Consider the following 20536-nt stretch of genomic DNA (forward strand, 5'->3'; position numbering starts at 1 on the left):
AGGGGGTCTTTCGGAACGCCTGACCCCTCAAGAACTGTTCCGCATGCTTTTTTTTGCTTCCTGCATGAGAACTTGAGCGCTAAGCCAACACGACGTGTTAAATTATTCTCTTTTATTTAAAAACCCGGCTCCATCTCGACTTTTGTCCGTCGATAGCTGGAAGTCTTCCAGGGTTCCTCTGACTTTGCCAAACAGGGAGAGGGAAAAGGAGTTAAACTTCCCAGGAATTCTGGTTCCCTCCTCCTTCAAATACTTCTGGATTTTACTCGAAGGAGATTCTGATCGAAGGAGATTCAGATCCCATTCTTGTCGTTTTAAAAAATGGCTTTTTCCATTTTCTTGGTTTTTTTTTCCTCAATGGAAGGAATCAGCTCAACATGGAAACGGTGTAGAGGCACCCAGGCATCCTTTGCCTTCATCATCTCAGCCAGTTCTGGATGCCCGTCACCAACCTCTCTTGTGGCTTCCATTTTCCCTGGAAAAAGCTGGAACTTTTTTTCCACTCCGTTTCTTTGGTGGTCCCAAAAGAGGAGGATTTTTTTCTTTTTTCTTTCGCACTCTCTTTCTCTCCTCCTGAGCCCGCATGATTGCTGGAAAAAATTCCACCAGGACTTGTGTGTGTCCCCGATCCAAATCAAACCCCTCCCCTCCCTCCCCATTGCCAGTGTTAAATTATCTTATGGATGGAAGGTGTGTGGTTTTTTCTCAGCCTTTGCAGACCAAAGTAAGTTATTGTTATTTATTATCGCGCAGCAACAGTGACATTGAGAATTTGACCCGAATAATAAAAGAACAAATACCAAGATGAGAAATTGTTCCGATCCTTGTGTTCTACCTCTTGGCCTTCCTAATTGCTCGGAAGAAAAACTTGACTGCAGCTTTCCAGTCTCTTTGGACAGTTGATGCCAAATTGTAACATTTAATTTGATGGTGATTCTGTTCAGTAGTAAAAGTTGAATCTGGCTTCCGGTGCCTTTGCACAAATGGGCATGGAATGTTTTTTAGCAGCGTAATAGAGTGCATAGTCACTTCTTCCGGCCACTGTCTATTATTATTATTATTATTATTATTATTATTATTATTATTATTATTATTATTATTATTATTATTATATTTTATTCATTAAACATGAAACTCAGTCAACTGAACATTCAAAAATGCATCACAAATACCATTGACTGGTGCTAATGGTTGAGACGGGTTGCTGCCAGCGTCCCAGATATCAACCAAGTATCTTCTTAAGATGTACGATGTTCCAAGTAGCACAGTTTTTTGCAGTTCTGCTGGTGTTATTGCAGGAAGCTGCAATTTGTTGATGTATCTTATGATGTATCTTATAAAATTCTCGGACATGGTACCAACTGCCCGATGACAATGGGTATCACTGTTACATGTTTCATCCATAATCACATAGTTTCAATGGCCAGGTCAGTATCGAATAATTATTTAATAATCATAATAATAATTTTCATCTTTGAGTCAGAGTCTGGGATTGATAAAAACAGTTCAAATCCTAACCAAGGACCTATTAAGGTAACGTTTGAGGATATATAGGTAATTCTGAGTAAGGTGGTTTTTTGCAAAGTCAGAATATTCAGGGTCTGCTAAATTCAAAATGTCCATGTATCTAAGCAGCCCTTTGAGTATTGCTCCAAGGGCTTCTATTAGTATTGGTACAACCACTGATTTCTTCCTCCATGATCATTCAACTTCAATTTGCAGTATTTCATTATTTTTTTCTAGCCATTATTATTATTATTGTTTGGTCTTTCCACTCTTGGGATTTTTCGTAGTCTCCCATCCAAAAATTATATTCAGCTCGGAACTCATTCGGCATCTCGAGATCAGCCAGGTTTTGAGCTGTTGCGTAACTAAGAAGTCAAGTATGATGTCCACCTACAGGAAGCATTCATTAATTGGAGTTCATTCATTATATTTCGTTTCCAGGACATTTGTTTTCATGAATTCAAAGCCGGTTTAGAGTTTTCTCGTGGCTTCACTCCATTTCTGAAGGGCGGCTGTGTCCCACTTGGTCATTCCCTCCAAAAACAAAATATGTACAATTCTATATCAAGAAGGGTTCCGTAAAATTGTTGAGTAATGGGAATCTTTTGGGAATTTACAAGACTTCATCAACTTTTCTTCACGGATTCAAGAATAGCCCAAATTCCAGCCCAAAGGTTTCAAGGGCTGGGATTTGATCTCGCGGTGAGAGAAGACGGGCGTTCTCTGTGCCCTGGATGAACAGAGTGAGGAAAAATACCTTGTAGTTATATTTTATGTTCAAGTATTAGCACTCTTTTTCAGATTGGATGTTTGTCCGAAAATGGGCAGATTTCTTGCAGCAACAACACAGTAGCGGGTACTGTGACTACGATAGCGTCTCTTTGTCATCGTCAACCCCAATTTGTGAGCCTGAATTGCGCACCTGCTTATTGGTTACCAGTTGTTCATGCATTTGCCAGTCAGGTTAGGAGGCCAAACTGTCTGTTCATCGCAATTTATTCATTTATTTGCAAATCAAACGCCCGATCCTTGAATCATGTTTTCATTGAGGTGGGGGAATGCTTTAGTCAGTTATGCATTTTTAAACTTCTGCTTTGGGACTTTTGTCATTTTTTCCCGAAGTCCATCAGTCCTTCATTCCTTCCTCCCTCCCTCCCATCTCCTTCCTTTTTTTTTTAATTTGAATTTATATCCCGCCCTTCTCCGAAGACTCAGGGCGGCTTACACTGTGTTAAGCAATAGTCTCCATCCATTTTGTATATTATATACAAAGTGAACTTTATTGCCCCCAACAATCTGGGTCCTCATTTTACCTACCTTATAAAGGATGGAAGGCTGAGTCAACCTTGGGCCTGGTGGGACTTGAACCTGCAGTAATTGCAGGCAGCTGTGTTAATAACAGACTGCTTAGTCTGTTGAGCCACCAGAGGCCCCTTCCTTCCTTCCTTCCTTCCTTCCTTCCTTCCTTCCTTCCTTCCTTCCTTCCTTCCTTCCTTTCTTCCTCCATGCATCTGACTGTCAGGTGCCTTGTTTGACACTTGTAACCTCTCAGATAGGCTCCCCCAAGAAGTGCTTCAGGCAGGCCAGTTCCAACTTTCTCTTCTCCCTTACAGACCTGGGATTTCCTCGTGGTGCCCTTTCCCAAGCTTGTAGACTCTTCAGGGTTTCAGATGGTTAGTTTCAGGGCAGCAGCCTGGAAATGATGAGCCATCCCCCCCTCCTGGGCCGCTTGCCTTCCCCACAAGACAAGGTTTAAGGTTCAGCAGGGGCGCAGAAACTCCCCTCCCCGCGTTTAAACGCATTTAAAAGAGGCAGAGTTTTGGGGAATTGGATGATGGGCGTTGCAGCCTCATCCCTGGTTGGGGGTCTGCTTGCAGACAGAGAAACGTTGGGGGGCTGGGGGGGAAAGGCCCCGAAAGGTAAGCACTCCTGTTCAGGACCCTCCCCCAGCGAAGCTCACGTGCATTCCGACAACCACGCACGGCAGCTTTGTCTTGGGTGGGGTGGGGGGGGGGCAGCAGGACGGATGGATTTCATCAGCTCATCCCTCCCCCAATCACCTCGCACGGAGTCGGCGGAGCAAATTGCTCTCAATTAGTAGCTGAAGTGAACCCAACTGCCCCCCCCCCCCCCTGAGACCCCCCCTCTCCTCTCCCCCACATCGCCCCCCCCGGGGGATCTGGTTTCACGGGAGATGTTTAAGCCGGAGGCAAAACTGATGGCGAGAACAATGCAGATATTGATGGCTCTCGAGGGATGCCTCTGCAGGACGGCGACCCCCTCTTCCTCCCCCCCCCACGCCCCCCGGGCAGGTGTCGCGATCTGCGGCCCCCTCCCCAGCACCCCCGGCTGTCCCCCCTCCCCATAAATACACGCGCGCGTTTCTAGTATGCCCCCAACGCAGCGCCTTCTCTTCCTGCTCCAGGGGAAGGGGTCTCCGGATAGACTGGGTCTGGCTGGGGGGGGGCTCCACAGAGCCAAAGGACGCCCACATCCCCTCCTTTCCCCTTGTAGCCGGGAGTTCCGCAGGAGAAAAAGGAGCATTGGCGCCGGCCGGGAGCAAAGGCAGCGCAAGCCGGGCGGGCGGACAGGCGGAGCGCAATCCCCGGGGAGCGCGATCCTTGATTAATTCGCCCGTCTAGACAGCGGCGGCGGCGGCGGCTTATCGGCTCTGGCATCGCCTCTCCCGGCCAGACCGCGGCGGGGGAGGACGGGGGTGTCCCTCCCCGCCCCCCCCCCCCGGATCCGGGGATTGACTCGATTCCCACCGGAGGAGGAAGAGAAGGCGCTTTCCCGCAGCCTCAACCTGGCCAGGGGGCTCGGGGTGATCTGGGGGGGGGCTCGCGTTGGAATGGGGGTCTCAGACAGGGATAGCCCCGGGGTCTCAGGACCCCCACCCTGCTCCAGGGGCACAGTGCCCGCGAGGCTGAGTCTGGGGACTCCCATGCAAAAGGGGGAGGCACTTGCAATGGGGTTTTTTCCAGTTTGGGACTGGCCCCTCCCAACCACCTGTCTTAAGATGCAGAGGAAGCCTTTCTGAAAAGAATATATGGGTCTCGGTCCCCTCCAATGCGCTGACTGGCCTGACCTTAGGGAAGAGTTAAGTCAGTGTGAAATCAAACTTGGAAGAACAGTAACGCCAGGGATGAAGTAGAGAAGGAAGGTGAAAAATCATTCGAGAATGATCCCCAAGGGAGCAGCCCTTCCATTTTGTGTCCTACAAGGTCACCTTTGCATTCTGAGGAGCAGGAGAGCAACCTGTAGAGGACGTTCATAAGGTACATCTTGCAGAAGAACTTAACAGGAGAAACATCTCCTTGGGTTTGGTTCCCGACTGTGAAGGATGGGTCACCTGCACCGCAAAGCTACTTCTAGACAATGTCTTCCAGCCTGATGCTTCCAGATGTTTGATCTTCAACACCTTTCACCCCCTAGCTATCAAGATTATTATAGGAACTCATGTCCAACACTTGAGGAGGGAGCAGACTGGAAAGGGGGGCTTGTAGGCTGACTATCAGCAGGAGGAAAATCCATATTTATTTGTCCAAGAGAGCCTTCTGGATAAACATTAGGTGTGGAAACCCAGCTCTTTCAATTTCATGGCTCCATTTTTGGCAGGTATTTCGATCCTTCACAAATGTCAACCAGAAGAAGCAGTTCATGGGAAGAGATAGATGTATGGAAGAGGCACACAGAGGCCAGCTGCAGAATTCACAATGGCAGAAAAGAATCTATTCCTGGATTTATCACGGTGAGGAATAAGATAAATCAGGAGTAAGAAGACCTGCGACACAATCTCTTAATCCTTGGAAATACTTCCTGAGAGGCGTATTTATTTATTCCGCTGAGATCCTGTCTTTTTGTCTAAGAGCTCAAGGTGGCATTCATTTTTTCCCCCCTATAAGAACAGGAAATGCTGAGGGTGGGATGAAAAAAAAAAGAGGGGTGTGTGTGTCTTACTGGTGAGAGTTCCCTGCTTTAACCCCTACCGTGAAAGCGTTTCAGAATTTGTGCTTTGAACCTCGCATACACATGCCACATTTGGGCTGTTCGTGATAGCAGTGTTCCAATATCTCAGGGGCCACCACAAAGAGGGAGTCAAGCTGTTCTCCAAAGCACCTGAAGGAAGGACAAGAAGCAACAGGTGGAAACTCATCAAGGAGAGAAACAACCTAGAACTAAGGAGAAATTTCCTGACAGTTAGAACAATTAATCAGTGGAACAACTTGCCTCCAGAAGCTGACAATGCTCCAACACTGGAAGTTTTTAAGAAGATGTTGGATAACCACTTGTCTGAAGTGGTGTAGGGTTTCCTGCCTAGGCAGGGGGTTGGACTAGAAGACCTCCAAGGTCCCTTCCAACTCTGTTATTCTGTTATTTCCTGACAGTAAGAACAATTAATCAGCAGAATGGCTTGCCTCCAGATGTTGTGGATGCTCCAACACTGGAGGTTTTTAAGAAGAGATTGGACAACCGTTTGTCTGAAATGGTATAGGGTCTCCTGCTTGAGTGAGGGGTTGGACTAGAAGACCTCCAAGGTCCCTTCTAACTCTCTTATTCTGTTTCTTTAGGCTTCTGCATGAACTTGCAACCTTAAGAAAGGTCTCAAAGATTTCTGCTTCTGTTTGTTAAAACAGCAACATCTCCTAGAGAGGACTTTCATCTGAAAAACAAAACAGAATCACGGTCATAACTTTCGGCACTGGTTGCCTAGAATCAAGATTAATGATGTTAATGCAAATAACAATCCAACCTCAAGTGTTCCAATATTCCTTTTAATGAACTTAGTGAAAACCATCACTTTACAGAGACTGAAAACGGCCATTATCAAAATGTCCGACATTTGCAACATGCCCACAAAATTGAAAGTAAACCGGAACCTGTGCCCCAAATAGTTGGGGGTTGAAATTCCCGTAGCTTATTATCTATATCGAGAACGCTGTGCTTCCTAAAAAAACTCCAAAACATTGGAAGCTTGGATACCAAAAGTTGTACAAAAAAACCCAAACCCTAGACAATCAAACAACATAAAATTGCTTTAAGACAAGGTCTTTAAGAACAGGAGACCGGGGAATTATTTTCTGAAATGAAAGGAACAAAGGTAGAAAAAAATCATTGGTTGGCTTCTATTGAGAGCAGTGTTGTTGTTGTTTTTTAAAAAAACAAACAAACTTGAAGAGGTGTGGACTTCAACTCCCAGAATTCCCCAGCCGGCTGTGAATTGAAGTCAAACGCCATTTAAAGTTGCCAAGTTGAAAAACAACACCACCACCGATTTAGAACATCGTTTTAGCAGCATTAGGAATGCCAAATATTTTACTGTATAGAAAACACAGGACACAAGAGTCAGTGAGAAAGAGATCTTGCAGGATATGGTTAAAAAAAAGTCCAGATGGGGCCACAGACACAGATATAAAAGAGGGTGGGGTTTTAATTATGTGGCCGTGGTTACCGTTTTCTGACTTTTTTTGACCTCCTGCGGGAAAGCAGGTCTTTCTTCAATCTCATCGCTTGGCTGGTATGTTCAACTACCACACCCATGCTAGTTAGGGAACGCTGGGAGTTGTGATGCCAGCCGGAGATGGCAGATTGCAGAAAAAGATATGCGCTCACAATAAAAGTAACTCGTTCGTTTTTCAAAACCATGAAACAGGATTTCAAAATATGTACAAGTCTTCCGACCGAAGTAGTGCAAATTATACCTTTTTTTAAATATATCTATCTATATATATATATATACCTCTCTCTATGTATATTTATCTACATTATAGGCGTTGCCAAGATCACAGAATCTTTCCAATGTCATCTTCAAGACAACCAAAATTGCTCAACAAGGGAAAAAAGCAAAACGAAAACAAACCGTCGTCTTGGCCAAAACCGAACGAAACAAAACAAACAATTCTTTAAGTTATCCCTTTTTTTCTTTCTTCAAGAAAAACTGCCGGGCGTCTTCCCAGGTTTTTTGAGGGAACCTGTTTGACAGCTCCAAATAATCTTGAGAACTGAAGAATGTTTCTGTCAAATGAAGAACACAGAATTTACGTCAGGCTAATCCTTTACTGCTTGTGGGGTAGAGGTCTCACCCGCCGCCCCCCCCATGCACCCCCTCCCGATTTGCCTTCCCTTGGGATCTATTTCCTGCTTTTTAAAAGGAAGCTGAAGTTTTTTTAAAAAAAAAATAAGTGTTTTTAGCATTAGGTCAATTTTCTGCGGGTTTCGAAGATCCAGCAGGAACTTCCAGTTTTCCCCGTGGGCCGTCTCCTAAAACGCAACTGTTTTGAGTTCGGAACCCAAAACCACGGCTAATTTGTGTGCCCTGAGATTACTTACCCCTTTGTTGCGAAGGCTGGTTGTCTGTTTGGCCCGAGCCTTGTGTAGAATCCTGCAGAAATAAAAGTCAGATATTGTCCAGTTTATTCTCCGAAACACAATACTGGCTGTATTTCCTAGCGAGAGCCAAAAACCTATGCGAGAAGACTCGGAAAATGCTTCATCCTTTAACACAATGCTTCCCTCCCTTAAAAGTTGTCAAAACAGCCACGGTTGTGATAGATTTTAGCAGGAGGAAAACTCTGAAGTACAAGCAAACTTGGCTTTTAATAAAAAAATAAATAAATTGTCGTCTCCCCACCGATTTCTAAAAAAAAAAGAATGATATGACAATTCTTCTTTGTATTTTTTTTTTTTTGGGAAGGGATCAATGTTATTTTCTATTTTTGTGCATTTGGATCGCATCCCTGGACATGCGACCTGACCGAGTTCTCTCTGCTTAGCCCAATTCCCCATATGGTAAACATTTATTTTCCAATCTAAGGGGTTAGATTCTCACATTGAAAATCCCTCCCCCCCACCCCCAAATGAAATAGGATGCTGGCCTCATTGTGTCTCCCCGCTAGAGCACGCAACTGGAAATCCAAGTATCCATGTAAATCTGTTTTTCATTTTGCAAATATCTGGGAGAAGAAAACAACCTCGGCTTTTTTATGTGGCCTAATTGTTTGTTTATTTGCTTAATACTGTTCTATTAGAATTTTTTTTTTTTAAAAAAAGGAAAATCAGATTACTAAACAACAATTTCTAGAGGCCAAAGGAAGCTAAGTTGTTTTCAGGTTGCAGAACTGGATAGGTTTTATGTGAACAAACGTTTTAAAAAGATATTAATGCTAATTAAAATTAAATTGGATTTGACTGTGGCTAGATAGTCCCGGGTTTTGGATTATGTAACTATATATTGATTGCTTTAACGGTTAAAACAATAGTTCATTTTTCATGTAAGCAGTCAACACTTTTGTTTTCTTATAACTTGTGGTAGCCAAAATCATTCGCAGTTTATGTTTTTCAAAAGTTACCAAAAAAATCCCCTTCCTCCATAAAATTGCATTTTATCTTTCTGTTCTTCATTTAATGGATCTGATCTCTTGGTTTTACAATCTGAGGCCTTGTTTTTCATTATTTGCTTTTATCGCGGTATATTTTTATGTATTTATTTACAATTTCACTCTCGAGTATAAATATTGCTAAGCAACTCTTGCACAAACTGCTTTAACTGGATGGGAAAAAAATGCTTCAATCTTTCAACAATTTTACAGATTTGCAACAGGTTAAGCACTACAAATTTGGAACGTGTCTGAAGGTTGATAGGAGCAATTAACTGTCTATGCATGGACATGTGCACATAAATAAACATTGCTTTGTGCAAGCTGGTTATTAAAGTAGACTGCTGGTATGCCAAGAAAATGGGCATCCTTGCACGCATAAAAAAGAACTATTGTTTATGTAAACCGGAGTTTCCGATCTAAACATTTAGCACAGCCGATATTTACTGCCACTGGCAACAGGATCTAAAGTTCATATCTGTAATTAAAAAAAATAAACCCTCCAATCTATTTAAATACGTGACAACATTTACATTTTGGTATCAGTTGCATTATATTAAAACTAGATTTGTCTGCGGAATGGGATCATGGTATCTATTTCAGGAGCTTTCCTGTATCTTAGGAAGTATCAACTGTTCCAACTTTTAGAAGAATGGATGTTTTAAGCAAAAACATCAGCCAATAGTTAGAGTAACTTCCAAAATACTTAGCAAATAAAGAAGCTTTTCATTTGGAAAAATTGTCCTTCCTTCCTTCCTTCCTTCCTTCCTTCCTTCCTTCCTTCCTTCCTTCCTTCCTTCCTTCCTTCCCTCCTTCCTTCCCCTTCCCTTGGCTTCCCTTCCCTTCTTTCTTTTCAACTTTCCTCTTTCAAATTAAAAATTACTAGGTTTTTTTTTTTAGACAGAAATCTCTGTGTGATGACCTCACACGAACAGACATTTACCTGAATGAAAGTGGCCAACAACACACAACTCATTTCTTGCTCCAGAATCATCTTGTTTTGTGGGTTATTGTAACAAGCGGCAATTAGTGTCGGAAAGAGGATTTTGATTAGCCGAGGGTCACTGAAATACTGGAAAGGCAACTGACACAACTTCTGCAACACGGTGGGATGGCGGCCGGACTGCACAATAACCTGAAAAATGCAGAGAGCACCATGTTAGAGTCAGCCGTGCTGATAAATTTCCCCGCTCACCTGGAAAAGGAGTTAAAAACAAGTTACAAAGTCAAGAAGGGTTTGTATTAATTTAGAAAAACAACAATAAGAAACCACATTGTTTTATTTTAAGCTTTCATCCAGCTACTTCTTCCTATGTCTGGTACTTACAACACTACACAGTAAGAATCTTACAGAAAACACAAACTTCGTAATTCTTCAGTAACCACACAAAAAGGCAAAATAATGGCAAAGATCTTAGGACATCTCTGCTCCTAATAACGTGGTTTTTGGGACAACTAGGAAAAAAGTGAACCACCTAGAATGGAAAAAAAAAAAAGACTGCATGTTGCATGTAGTTGGATTCTGAGCAGCAGCTGAATAAGATCCTCCCCATTAGGTCTCTTTCAGGGGGGGGGAAAAATCTGGATTTTTATTAATGCCTTTGACGGGATTGTTTAGCTAAATGGAGCGGCTGTCAAGCAGGCAAACTTTACAACAGAAGTTATGTTAAGCTCTTGCTGGTTTCTTCCGGAGAAAAATTCTTCAGTTATTTAATTCCACAAAATCTTGATAATAAAAAGAAACGGGGATGATATCAGCTTAGGGTCAGGGGACATTCAAGAAGATAACGGCCATAAAATTAATAATAATAATAATAATAATGAGGAGGAGGAGGAGGACGATACTCAATGACAAAAGAACTGTTTGACCCACATATGACTTTCTCGCCTCCAAGGAAATTCCTCCGATTTGAGGATGGTGGTAGCTTTTTCTAAGGTTGCGATACAGAAAAACAATAGCTGCGTGTTTTACAAGTATCTGGGGCAGGAGGACCAAGGTGCTCTCCAAATTGAAACCAGAAGGTCAAAAAGGAAAAGAGAGAGAAAGAGAAAGAAATGGTTAAGAGGCCAAAGGAACATAAATTATAGGGATTTACAAGTTTCAAAGAACTTTTAACAATTCACTAAGAACACATTCTCGGTTCATAATGCAGTTCAGGTCAAGCACGGGAGTGACAACGCAATAGTTCACATTTTTTAGTTCAATAGCGAAAATGAAATTGAAAACCTTCCAGTGAATACAAAGAGGGACCCCTTAAGTCTTCTAAATCCAAATGGAATTTTAAAGACACCGGCTGTGGGAGGGTCTGCCCTCCGTGCCAGGCGTTGTGGCTTTGAATGACACCCCTCCCTCCAAAATGGAAAAAAAAAAGTAGGATTGCAATTAAAGTCCTAATAGTCTTGAAATGACATTTTAATCAATATGGCATGGTTTTATTCGACGTGTTCGTTGTTGCTGAGGTGTGCGTTCCTTATTTTCATGAAAAAAAAAAAGTACACAAAAGTTGAGGGTTTAAAAAAAAAAAGCATTTCTTTTACAGATTTTTCAACGGTAAAAATTACGCCCAACAAACGTTCAAAACAAGCTACCTATGTGACCGTCCACTTTGCAACGTTCACAAATTTTAATTCTGAAAACCCAACCTTTTGAGGGTCTTCCAAAAAACAAAGCCACATACAAGGAAAATTCTCATTTCTATTTTATCCTTTACAAAGTCCCATCTAACCTTGGGATAGAGAAGATTATCATTAACCCAGGGATCTGCAGCTACGTTGATTTCTGTAAGCGTGCAATAATTGTCTTTTGTCTGACTCGAGGAAGTGGAATTTAAAATAGCCATTTAAAAATGTTTTTTTGTAAAAAAATTAATGGGCTTGTTCGAAGACCGCAAATCTTCAATTTTATAACAAACAAACAAGCAAAGCAAAAGAGAGCAAGGATGCTTCCTTGGCACACGGCTGAGAGTGGGTGAAAAATAAGATTTGTTCTAGAAACTGTTGCCTGTGGCTCCTTATTTTGGGGGGAGGAAAAATTGTTGAAAAACGATTTCGCTGGCAGATTTCGCTGATGTGGAACACTGCCTATTTGGCCTCACAACCGCAGGTGAAATATGTCCAACATTTCTTGAAATAAAAATAAGGCCACATGTTGGGTTCCCATAGAATCCTTTCGGAATCATGATTATTGATGAACGTATCTTTTCTTTTATGTACACTGAGAGCTTATGTACCAAGACAAATCCCTTGTTTGTCCAATCACACTTGGCCAATAAAAAATCCTATCCTATCCTATCCTATCCTATCCTATCCTATCCTATCCTATCCTATCCTATCCTATCCTATCCTATCCTATCCTATCCTATCCTATCATTGGAAGAACTTTTCCAAATGGGTGGAAACTAATCAAGAAGCAACCTAGAACTAAGGAGAAAATTCCTGACAGTTAGAACAATTAATCAGTGGAACAACTTGCCTCCAGAAGTTGTGAATGCTCCAACACTGAAAGTTTTTAAGAAGAGATTGAACAGTCACCTGTCTGAAATGGTACTATAGGGTTTTCTGCCTAAGCAGGGGGTTGGACTAGAAGACCTCCAAGGTCCCTTCCAATTCCGTTATTCTATATTATATTCTAAATCTTGCATGCTAAGAAGCAGCGGAGAACAATTTGGAAAATGGCTGTTCTGAAAGGCATTTTGATTTTTGCTTAGTTAAACCAGCTGACTTGAGGGGTTTCAAAGAGATCTGATCTTTGGTTGATTTTACATTCCTTAACAAATGAAGGCCCCTTGAAAAGGTCTACTTCCAACTTAATGGAAAAGTCAACGAAAAGGTCAAATTCAGTTCCTTCATGGTAGATGCAGATTTTGAGAGAGGGGGACTCCTATTTTATGCTTTATATATTCCTGAATGAAAAGCAGGCTCTGTGGTTGACCCCTCTACCTGTTTTTAAGAATATGGAAGGTTTATTTCCGTGTTTCTCACCTGGTTGGCTGAACAACCTGCAGAGACTTGGTGGAGCTGATCTAAGCATTCTCTTGTCGTTCCTTGAACGCAGTGCTGGTGTGAGAGTTGTGCTCGGATTAGGGGGCTTCTGGTTGGTGGCTTACATGCCCTTTTGGTGCCGGGCCCAGGGGCTAAAAGAATGCAACGTTAAGTTGGCACTTCGGAGAGATACGTTCAAGCTCCTGCTTGTTGGTTATCTCTAAAATCTCGCTAGCTCGCTCACCAAAGGTACAACAATGAAATCTTTGATCGCCAACATTTAAACGTCGCAAAAGTAGGAACAGTCATACGTGAAGAGGGTGACTCCATCAAGGGCCAGGAAAAAAGGAAGTAGGTCCAACAAGGCAACTCTTGTGAGGAACTCGGCCATGATCTGCTGCCACTGAAGGCAGCTTCTTCTGGACCTCTGAATATGCCATCTTCTGGAAGAATGAATCTTATCCACAAGTTTTGATTGATCGGCCTTGATGGCACCTCCCACCTGTTGTTTTTATAGTATTTCTTCTTCTTCTTCTCCGCTTTCACTTTCTCCTTCTTTCTTAGAAGGCTTACTTGAGTTTTAGGGTTTTTTTTTCTCAGCTCTATGAGCAGGCAAAGCACTAACTTGTAGAAAGCTCCTGAGATGTTTTATGGAACTTACGCTACTGAATCTCCTGGTTTATACGATGGAGAGAGTGAGGATTAAATTACCGGCTATGAAAGTATATTGTTGGCCCTTGAAATGGACCAAAGTTTTTTTAAGCAAAGTTCTTATCTACTTTTTGTTAACTCTTGAAGGTTTTCATTTTTTGTGTTTAATGCTTTTAATGCTTTGATTGTTTCATGTAGATTGCTTTATGATGTTGTAGAGTCTCAGACAGTGAGATGGGTAGCAGCACGTTAATAAAATGAAATAAAAATAAAAAAACAAAATAGAATACAATAATATAGATAGCCTTCAACTTTCAACAGTTCATTTAGTGACCGTTTGAAGTTATAACAGCACTGAAAAAAGTGACTTATGACCGTTTTTCCCACTTATGACCATTCCAGCATCCCCAGAGTCACGTAATCAAAATTCAGACACTTGGCAACTGTCTCATATTCGTGACGGTCGCATTGTCCTGGTACCACGTGATCACCTTTTGTGACCTTCTGGCAAGCACAGTCAAGGGGGAAGCCAAGTTTCACTTAACAACCGCTAGTGATTCCCTTAACACCTGTGGCAAGGAAAGTCATAAAATGGGGACATAGCTCACTTCACAAATGTCTCACTTAACAACAGAAATTTGGGGCTCAACTGAGGTCACAAGTCGAGGATTATCAGTAAAGTAAAGAGTAAAGTAAAGTAAAAATTAAAGTAAAGTAAAAAGTAAAGTAAAGTAATAGCAATAGCACTTAGACTTATATACCACTTCATAGAGCTTTAGAGCCCTCTCTAAGTGGTTAATAAAATAAAATAAAATATAAAGTAATAAAAAATAATAAATTAATAAAAATAATAAACAAAATAAAATAATAAATATAAAATAAGAAAATAAAATAAAAATAAAAGTAGGAAGAGGCTGCTTTGTATCGGATTTGTGTTCTCTCCCAGGTCAGCCTCTCCCCGCTCCCCCCACAGGGTCAACCGCCTTAGGAATGCTCAGGTTAAAACGTTCTAGGAGACCCCGAAGGACCACACTCAAAATCTGATAAGGTGGGCCGTGGGGTGATAACTTCCACTGACTGACAATTACAGGAGCCCATCCTTCCCAAGCAAAAGGAGCTGAGTTCCTGGCGGCGTGGGGGGGCGTGGGGCGGGGCGGTGTCGGATGGTGGTTTTCCTGAGAGCACCATGGGCCGTTTTTAACCGTTTAAATGCTTTTAGGTGAGGTTATTTATAACTCCATAAAAGAGACCCTTCCTCCTCCTGTGTGTGTGGAGCTCTGGAATGCACCTTCTCCAGCTCTCAAATTAGATCTGCATTATTTCTTTGCTACTCTATAAACAAATCCGGGGCTGTAACCGTTTAATCAGAAGGAGATGTCATCTCGGAAAGGGGGGGGGGGTGTCAAACTCTTTACCCATCTGTTTCTTCCAGGTTTAACGTTAGAAAGGTTTTATGTTTTTTTTTGGGGGGGGGGAGTTTATGGAGAGGTAAAGCTTTTATTTTTTTCTAGGAATATTTATCATTCCCCGCCCCCCCTTATTATAGGGTGGACATGAAGTCAGCTAGATTTTTTTAAGGCTAACTCTTCCACTGCAAGGTCTAGAAGTGTTGGAAGATATTCAATTCGATTTTAAAATGAAAATTTAAAAGCTAAAGGTGAATACAGAACAGAGAGAGTTGGAAGGGACTGACTAGTCCAGCTTTCTGGTCAAGCAGGAGAACTTATGTCATTCTGGAGAAATGGATGTCCATTTTCTTCTTCGATGTATATACATCAATTGATGAGTTGAATATTTATTCCTGGCTTTAGCTCCTCTCTCCCCTGCTGTAAATTTGAGTGCAGTCATGTGATGACTCACTTAATGACCTTGTTGGTTAGTGACAGAGGTCCTGGTCCCAATTTCATTCCTAAGCGGGGCCTCCATCACTAACCAACGGAGTTCGGGATCTCAGTGTTTTAAAAAATTGTGATAAAAGAAGACTCAGTTCTCCCCTGCGGTAAACTGACCTGTGTGAAATCAGAATAGCAACAGCACTTATATACCACTTCATACACATAGTCCTCTACTTACAACCGCAATTCAGCTGTTTCTGTCACTAAGTGAAACATTTATTGAGTTTTGCCCCATTTTATGACTCTTCTTGCTACCGCTGTTCAGCGAATCCCTGCAGGTGTTAAGTTAGTAAGCCGGTTGTTAATTGAACCTGGCTTTTCCCCCGTTGGCTTTGCTTGTCAGAAGGTCGCAAAAGAGGATCACATGACTCCCCCCCCCAGGACACAGCAACCGTCATAAATAGGAGTCAGTTACCAAGTGTCTCAATTTTTATTATGTGGCCATGAAGATGGAGCAGTGGCCGTAAATGTGAGAAACGGTCTTAGATCGCTTTTTTTCACTGCCGTTGTCACTTCGAGTGGTCACTAAATGAACCGTTGTAAGTCGAAGGCTATTTATTATGTTTTACAGCTCTCTCTAAGAGGTTTACAGAGTCAGCCTCTTGCCCCCAACAATCTGGGTTCTCCTTTTACCGCCTCAGAAGGACGGAAGGCTGAGTCAACCTTAAGCCAGTCAGGATCGAACTCCAGACAGTGGGCAGAGTTAGCTTGCAACTCTGCATTCTAACCACTGGGAGGGAAGGAAGGAAGGAAGATAGCAATAGCACTTAGACTAATCTGCCGCTTCATAGGGCTTTCCAGCCCTCTCTAAGTGGTTTACAGAGTGGTTTACAGAGTCAGCCTCTTGCCCCCAACAATCTGGGTCCTCATTTTACCCGCCTCGGAAGGATGGAAGGCTGAGTCAACCTTGAGGTGGTCAGGATCGAACTGCTGGCAGTGTGCAGAATTAGCCTGCAATTCTGCACTCTAACCATTGTAACATCAAGTAAGGGAAGGGAAGGGAAAAGGAAGGTAGGAATAGCACTTAGACTTATATACCACTTCACAGTGCTTTGCAGCCCTCTCTAAGTGGTTTACAGAATCAGCATGTTGCTTCTAACAATCTGGGTCCTCATTTTACCCGCCTCGGAAGGATGGAAGGCTGAGTCAACCTTGAGGTGGTCAGGATCGAACTGCTGGCAGTGTGCAGAATTAGCCTGCAATTCTGCACTCTAACCATTGTAACATCAAGTAAGGGAAGGGAAGGGAAAAGGAAGGTAGGAATAGCACTTAGACTTATATACCACTTCACAGTGCTTTGCAGCCCTCTCTAAGTGGTTTACAGAATCAGCATGTTGCTTCTAACAATCTGGGTCCTCATTTTACCCACCTCGGAAGGATGGAAGGCCATCGTTCCCACATCAGGTCTACCCTTAAATGATGTTGACTGATCTACTTCTCGCATGTTTACGAAAGATGCATTTGCGCAAAACAAGACCCGGATCGAATGTATCCTGGCGTAAACTTTCGTGGGCCGCATCCACGGCTGACGCTCGGCCCTCGACCCAGCTGGCCCAGGGAATGTCAAAACGACAAAATGGTGACACCTTTTCAACCGTTGCCTAGATTGCCATCTTAATCCAATTAAAAAAAGGATAAACAAGCCTACATTGGAAACAGATAAACAAGCTTTAAGCCAAAGGGGTGTATGACTAACAGATGTAAGTACATCTAGAGCGGGAGGGGAGGAGGGTGTGTGTCGAAGTTTGGGTTGGAGACATGGGAAGAAGAGAAAAAATGCAAAAGGCTCACTTCCCTTGGCTGTGTCCATAGGTCTTCTTGCCATAAATGCAGAGAGATTCCTTTCCTGCATAGATTATTCTACAGATTATTCGTTCTGAGTTGAATGGGCCGATGCCATTCAAGAGATTAGGGTGAATTATTATTTTTTTGGCATTGATGTATGTGGTGTTATACGGTGGTGAACCACCAGAAGCTATTAAGCTCTGCCAGGGCTGCAAAACATCAGACACCCTTCTCAGCACCCGAATGGATTCCCCAAGACAAGGGAGATTGCGACGGAAGAGAGTATTTGTGGCTCAGGGTTGAACCATGAGGCCCACCAAGGTCCGTGGGGCTCTCTGAGCTGGGTTGTTTTCTTGCAGACATTTTGTGACCCAAGTAGGTAACATCATCAGCGCTACAGGGGTTTGGAGGAGGAGGAGGAGATGGACTGTGTGGTCCTTGGTGCTTTCTGAGCTTGGCGGTTTTCTTCCGGACATTTCGTGACCCAACTAGGTAACATCATCAGCACTAGAAGGGTTTGGATGAGGAGGAGGAAGAGGAGACGGACTGTGTGGTCTTTGGTGCTTTCTCAGCTTGGTAGTTTTCTTGCAGACATTTCATGACCCAACTAGGTAACATCATCAGTACAAGGAGGGAGGGAGATGTGGAGAAGAGGAGGACTGTGGGATCCCCAGTGCTCTCTGAGTTTGGTTGTTTCCTTGCAGATGTTTCACGACCTGACTAAGGAACATCATCAGAACCTGATGATCACCATCACAGCACCATCAGAGAACTGAGGATGTTACCTAGTTGGGCCATGAAACATCTGCAAGAAACCAACCCGGATCAAAGAGCTCCAAGGACCCCACAGTTAAACGGATTCCACCTTTGCATTCTTGAGCGTGCTCTTCTCCTTCCAATGGAGGCTCGCTGAGACTGTGCCCCTAATCACAGGGATGAGGACTCCTCTATTCTGCCTTCTTCAAGTCAGGTACATCCCTGACCACAACTGGATAGACTGCCTGAGATTAGCAAGCGCCCTTTTTCAAGTACTTCATCACTTTGGTCACAAATCAAAGACTACCTGCAACCAATCTCAAAATCTTCGGTCCCCAAGTTTGAGAATGTCGAAATCGCTTGAAAAACTCCCTGAAAGGTGCCAAGGAAAAAAGCCTTGTCGGATAGCCAGAGCAAACGCCTTTTGTCCTCTCCTGACTCAAGCCTGCTAAAGCTGCAGATTTACCGCCCATAAAGCCCAGGCAGAGGTCAGAGCTGAGTGCGGGTGCTCCGCTCGCTGGCTCGCTGGGCATCCCATCCCGCTGGCTGCGTTTTAAATTACAGCTGACATCCTAGCAGGAAGCCAAGAGCAACAGGCTGTCCTTGGATGCTCAGCTCAGTTCTGTTTCGGTGAACCGCTCCGCGGAGGGCACCGAGTCACGGCTGGTCACCGGGTTGGGCAAATTCGGCAAAAGGCTTTGCCAACGGAAGGAAGACTTCAATTCTTCAGGCCTTCCCCTCTGTGTGCCGTTTCCTTGCCGAAGCCTGCAGGGGCGAAAGATTGCGTCCCTCCAGGCTCTGGTTATCTTTGGAAAAAGCCGTTGCTGGCAAGAGCAGAGCCAGGGAAGGTACCAACATGCCCCTCGCAGGCTCCGTTCTTGCCGGCAAAGACTTTTTTTGCAAAGAGGACCGGAGCCTGGAGGGATGCAATCTTCCTCTAGACACTGGATTAAAGCCCTTGCTGCTGAAAGCGGAGTCACGCCGAAACATATATGTGGCAGGAAAAAGAACAAGAATCCTGCGAGTTGACAAGATGGATGGCATAAGGCAGGGGTGAAATGCTCCCGGTTTGGACCGGATCGCACGATCCAGTAGCGATGGTGGCAGGTGGTTCGGAGAACCGGTAGTAAAAATTGCTGCCTCCCCCCCCACCACATGCCCAGCTGAGCCGTGCGATCATCAGAGTTTTTTTTCTTTAATTTTTAAAAGCATTTTTTCAGCCAAAGAAAAAATGCTTTTAAAAGTAAAAAAAAAAAGCCTCCGATGATCGCGCGGTTTAGCTGGGATCGTCAGAGGCTTTTAAAATCTCTTCGGCCGAAGAGGTTTCAGAAAAAATGCTTTTAAAAGGCTCCTCTGACGATCTCAGCTGAGTTGCCTGATGGTCAGAGGCTCTTTTTTTCTTTCCAAGGCAAAAAAAAGAATGCTTTTAAAAGAAAAGAAAAGCCTCTGACCATCAGGCAACTCAGCTGGGATCGCCAGAGGAGCCTTTTAAAAGCATTTTTTCTACAACCTCTTCGGTCAAAGAGGTTGTAGAAAAAATGCTTTTAAAAGTTTTTAAAAAAAAGTTGGCCAAGCCCATCCAGTCACATTACCCTCATCCCCACCAAGCTACGCCCACAGAACCGGTAGTTAACAAATTTTACGTTTCACCCCTGGCATAAGGAGCAAAGCTGTTACAGAATATAAGCAGTCCTGGTATCGGAGGTTCTAATTTGGGGTTCTGGGAGACAAATTCCCTGGTGCCGAACATCTGTGCCCCCTTCCTCCGCCCCCAACAGAAGTCACATTAGTTCCATTTGCATGGAGTGGCCAGAAATGAATATGCAAAAGGTTTTTCTCTCTTTCTTCGCTCTTTTTAGAAATTCCCAGTGCGGCGATACGGAGGGAACAAACTCGTTTGTCATTCATGTTAATTTAATTATCAGACCCCATTCAACTGTCCAATATAAAATGCAAATGAGCTCAACAGTAGCCAGCCACCAAGGTCTTTACTAATTAGATCAGAGAGCAAGAGAAGCCCCCCCCCCAACTCCCCCCAAAGCCTGATGAGATGCAAGGAGGCTGTTAATTAAGAGCAATGTTTTTAATTAAGAAACCGTCCCTCTTTCGCAAAGCCCCCAATTGGCTTTATCGTTGATAAGTGGGGTTTGTTCTTGTTACCCAGGATTCCCTTTGGGGCCCATCCGTAGCGTCCTGGGACCTCTTAAGCCGACAGGCGTAGCTGTGAATGATGAAATGTGCTAACGAATAGAGAGGGAGGGATAGGGTTAGGGTTTCCCCCCGCCCCAGTTGTGAGTTAGGGAATAAAAGGAGACCAAATATTTTTTGTCCCCCCCTAAAAAAAACCCAAATACAAACAACTATATAAATGAGAGCTTAGATCATGAAGTTCCCACCAACTGGAAAGTCCCTTGCCAGGAGCTGTGGAGAGGTGACATCGCTTTGGGATGGAGAACATTTGCAATTTCTGCCTATCTCTATTCAGAGGATCATTAGAACTGCAGAAAAAATAATTGCTACCAATCTGCCTTCCATGGAGGACCTGTATACTGTACGAGTCAAAAAGAGGGCTGTGAAAATATTTAC

At 43.4% G+C, this 20536-nt stretch overlaps 1 protein-coding gene across 3 annotated transcripts in view; it reads right to left on the reverse strand.

The window, feature by feature from the left end:
• Positions 1 to 4550: 4550 nt before the first annotated feature.
• Positions 4551 to 20536, reverse strand: part of SCAPER (S-phase cyclin A associated protein in the ER) — a 109381-nt gene continuing 93395 nt past the window's right edge. For 2 of the 3 annotated variants that reach the window (XM_058156369.1, XM_058156371.1), the window contains 3 exons: positions 9826 to 10017; positions 7837 to 7888; positions 6239 to 7521 (listed from right to left, as the gene is read on the reverse strand). In XM_058156369.1, the coding sequence (XP_058012352.1) occupies positions 7415 to 7521; positions 7837 to 7888; positions 9826 to 10017 (351 nt within the window). In that variant the 3' untranslated portion in view covers positions 6239 to 7414. Of the gene's footprint in view, positions 6170 to 6238; positions 7522 to 7836; positions 7889 to 9825; positions 10018 to 20536 lie in introns of those variants that run through there. The other variant, XM_058156370.1, reaches the window with a different exon arrangement.

Source organism: Ahaetulla prasina, chromosome 13 (assembly GCF_028640845.1).
Source record: "Ahaetulla prasina isolate Xishuangbanna chromosome 13, ASM2864084v1, whole genome shotgun sequence".
NCBI classification, from domain to species: Eukaryota; Metazoa; Chordata; class Lepidosauria; order Squamata; family Colubridae; genus Ahaetulla; species Ahaetulla prasina.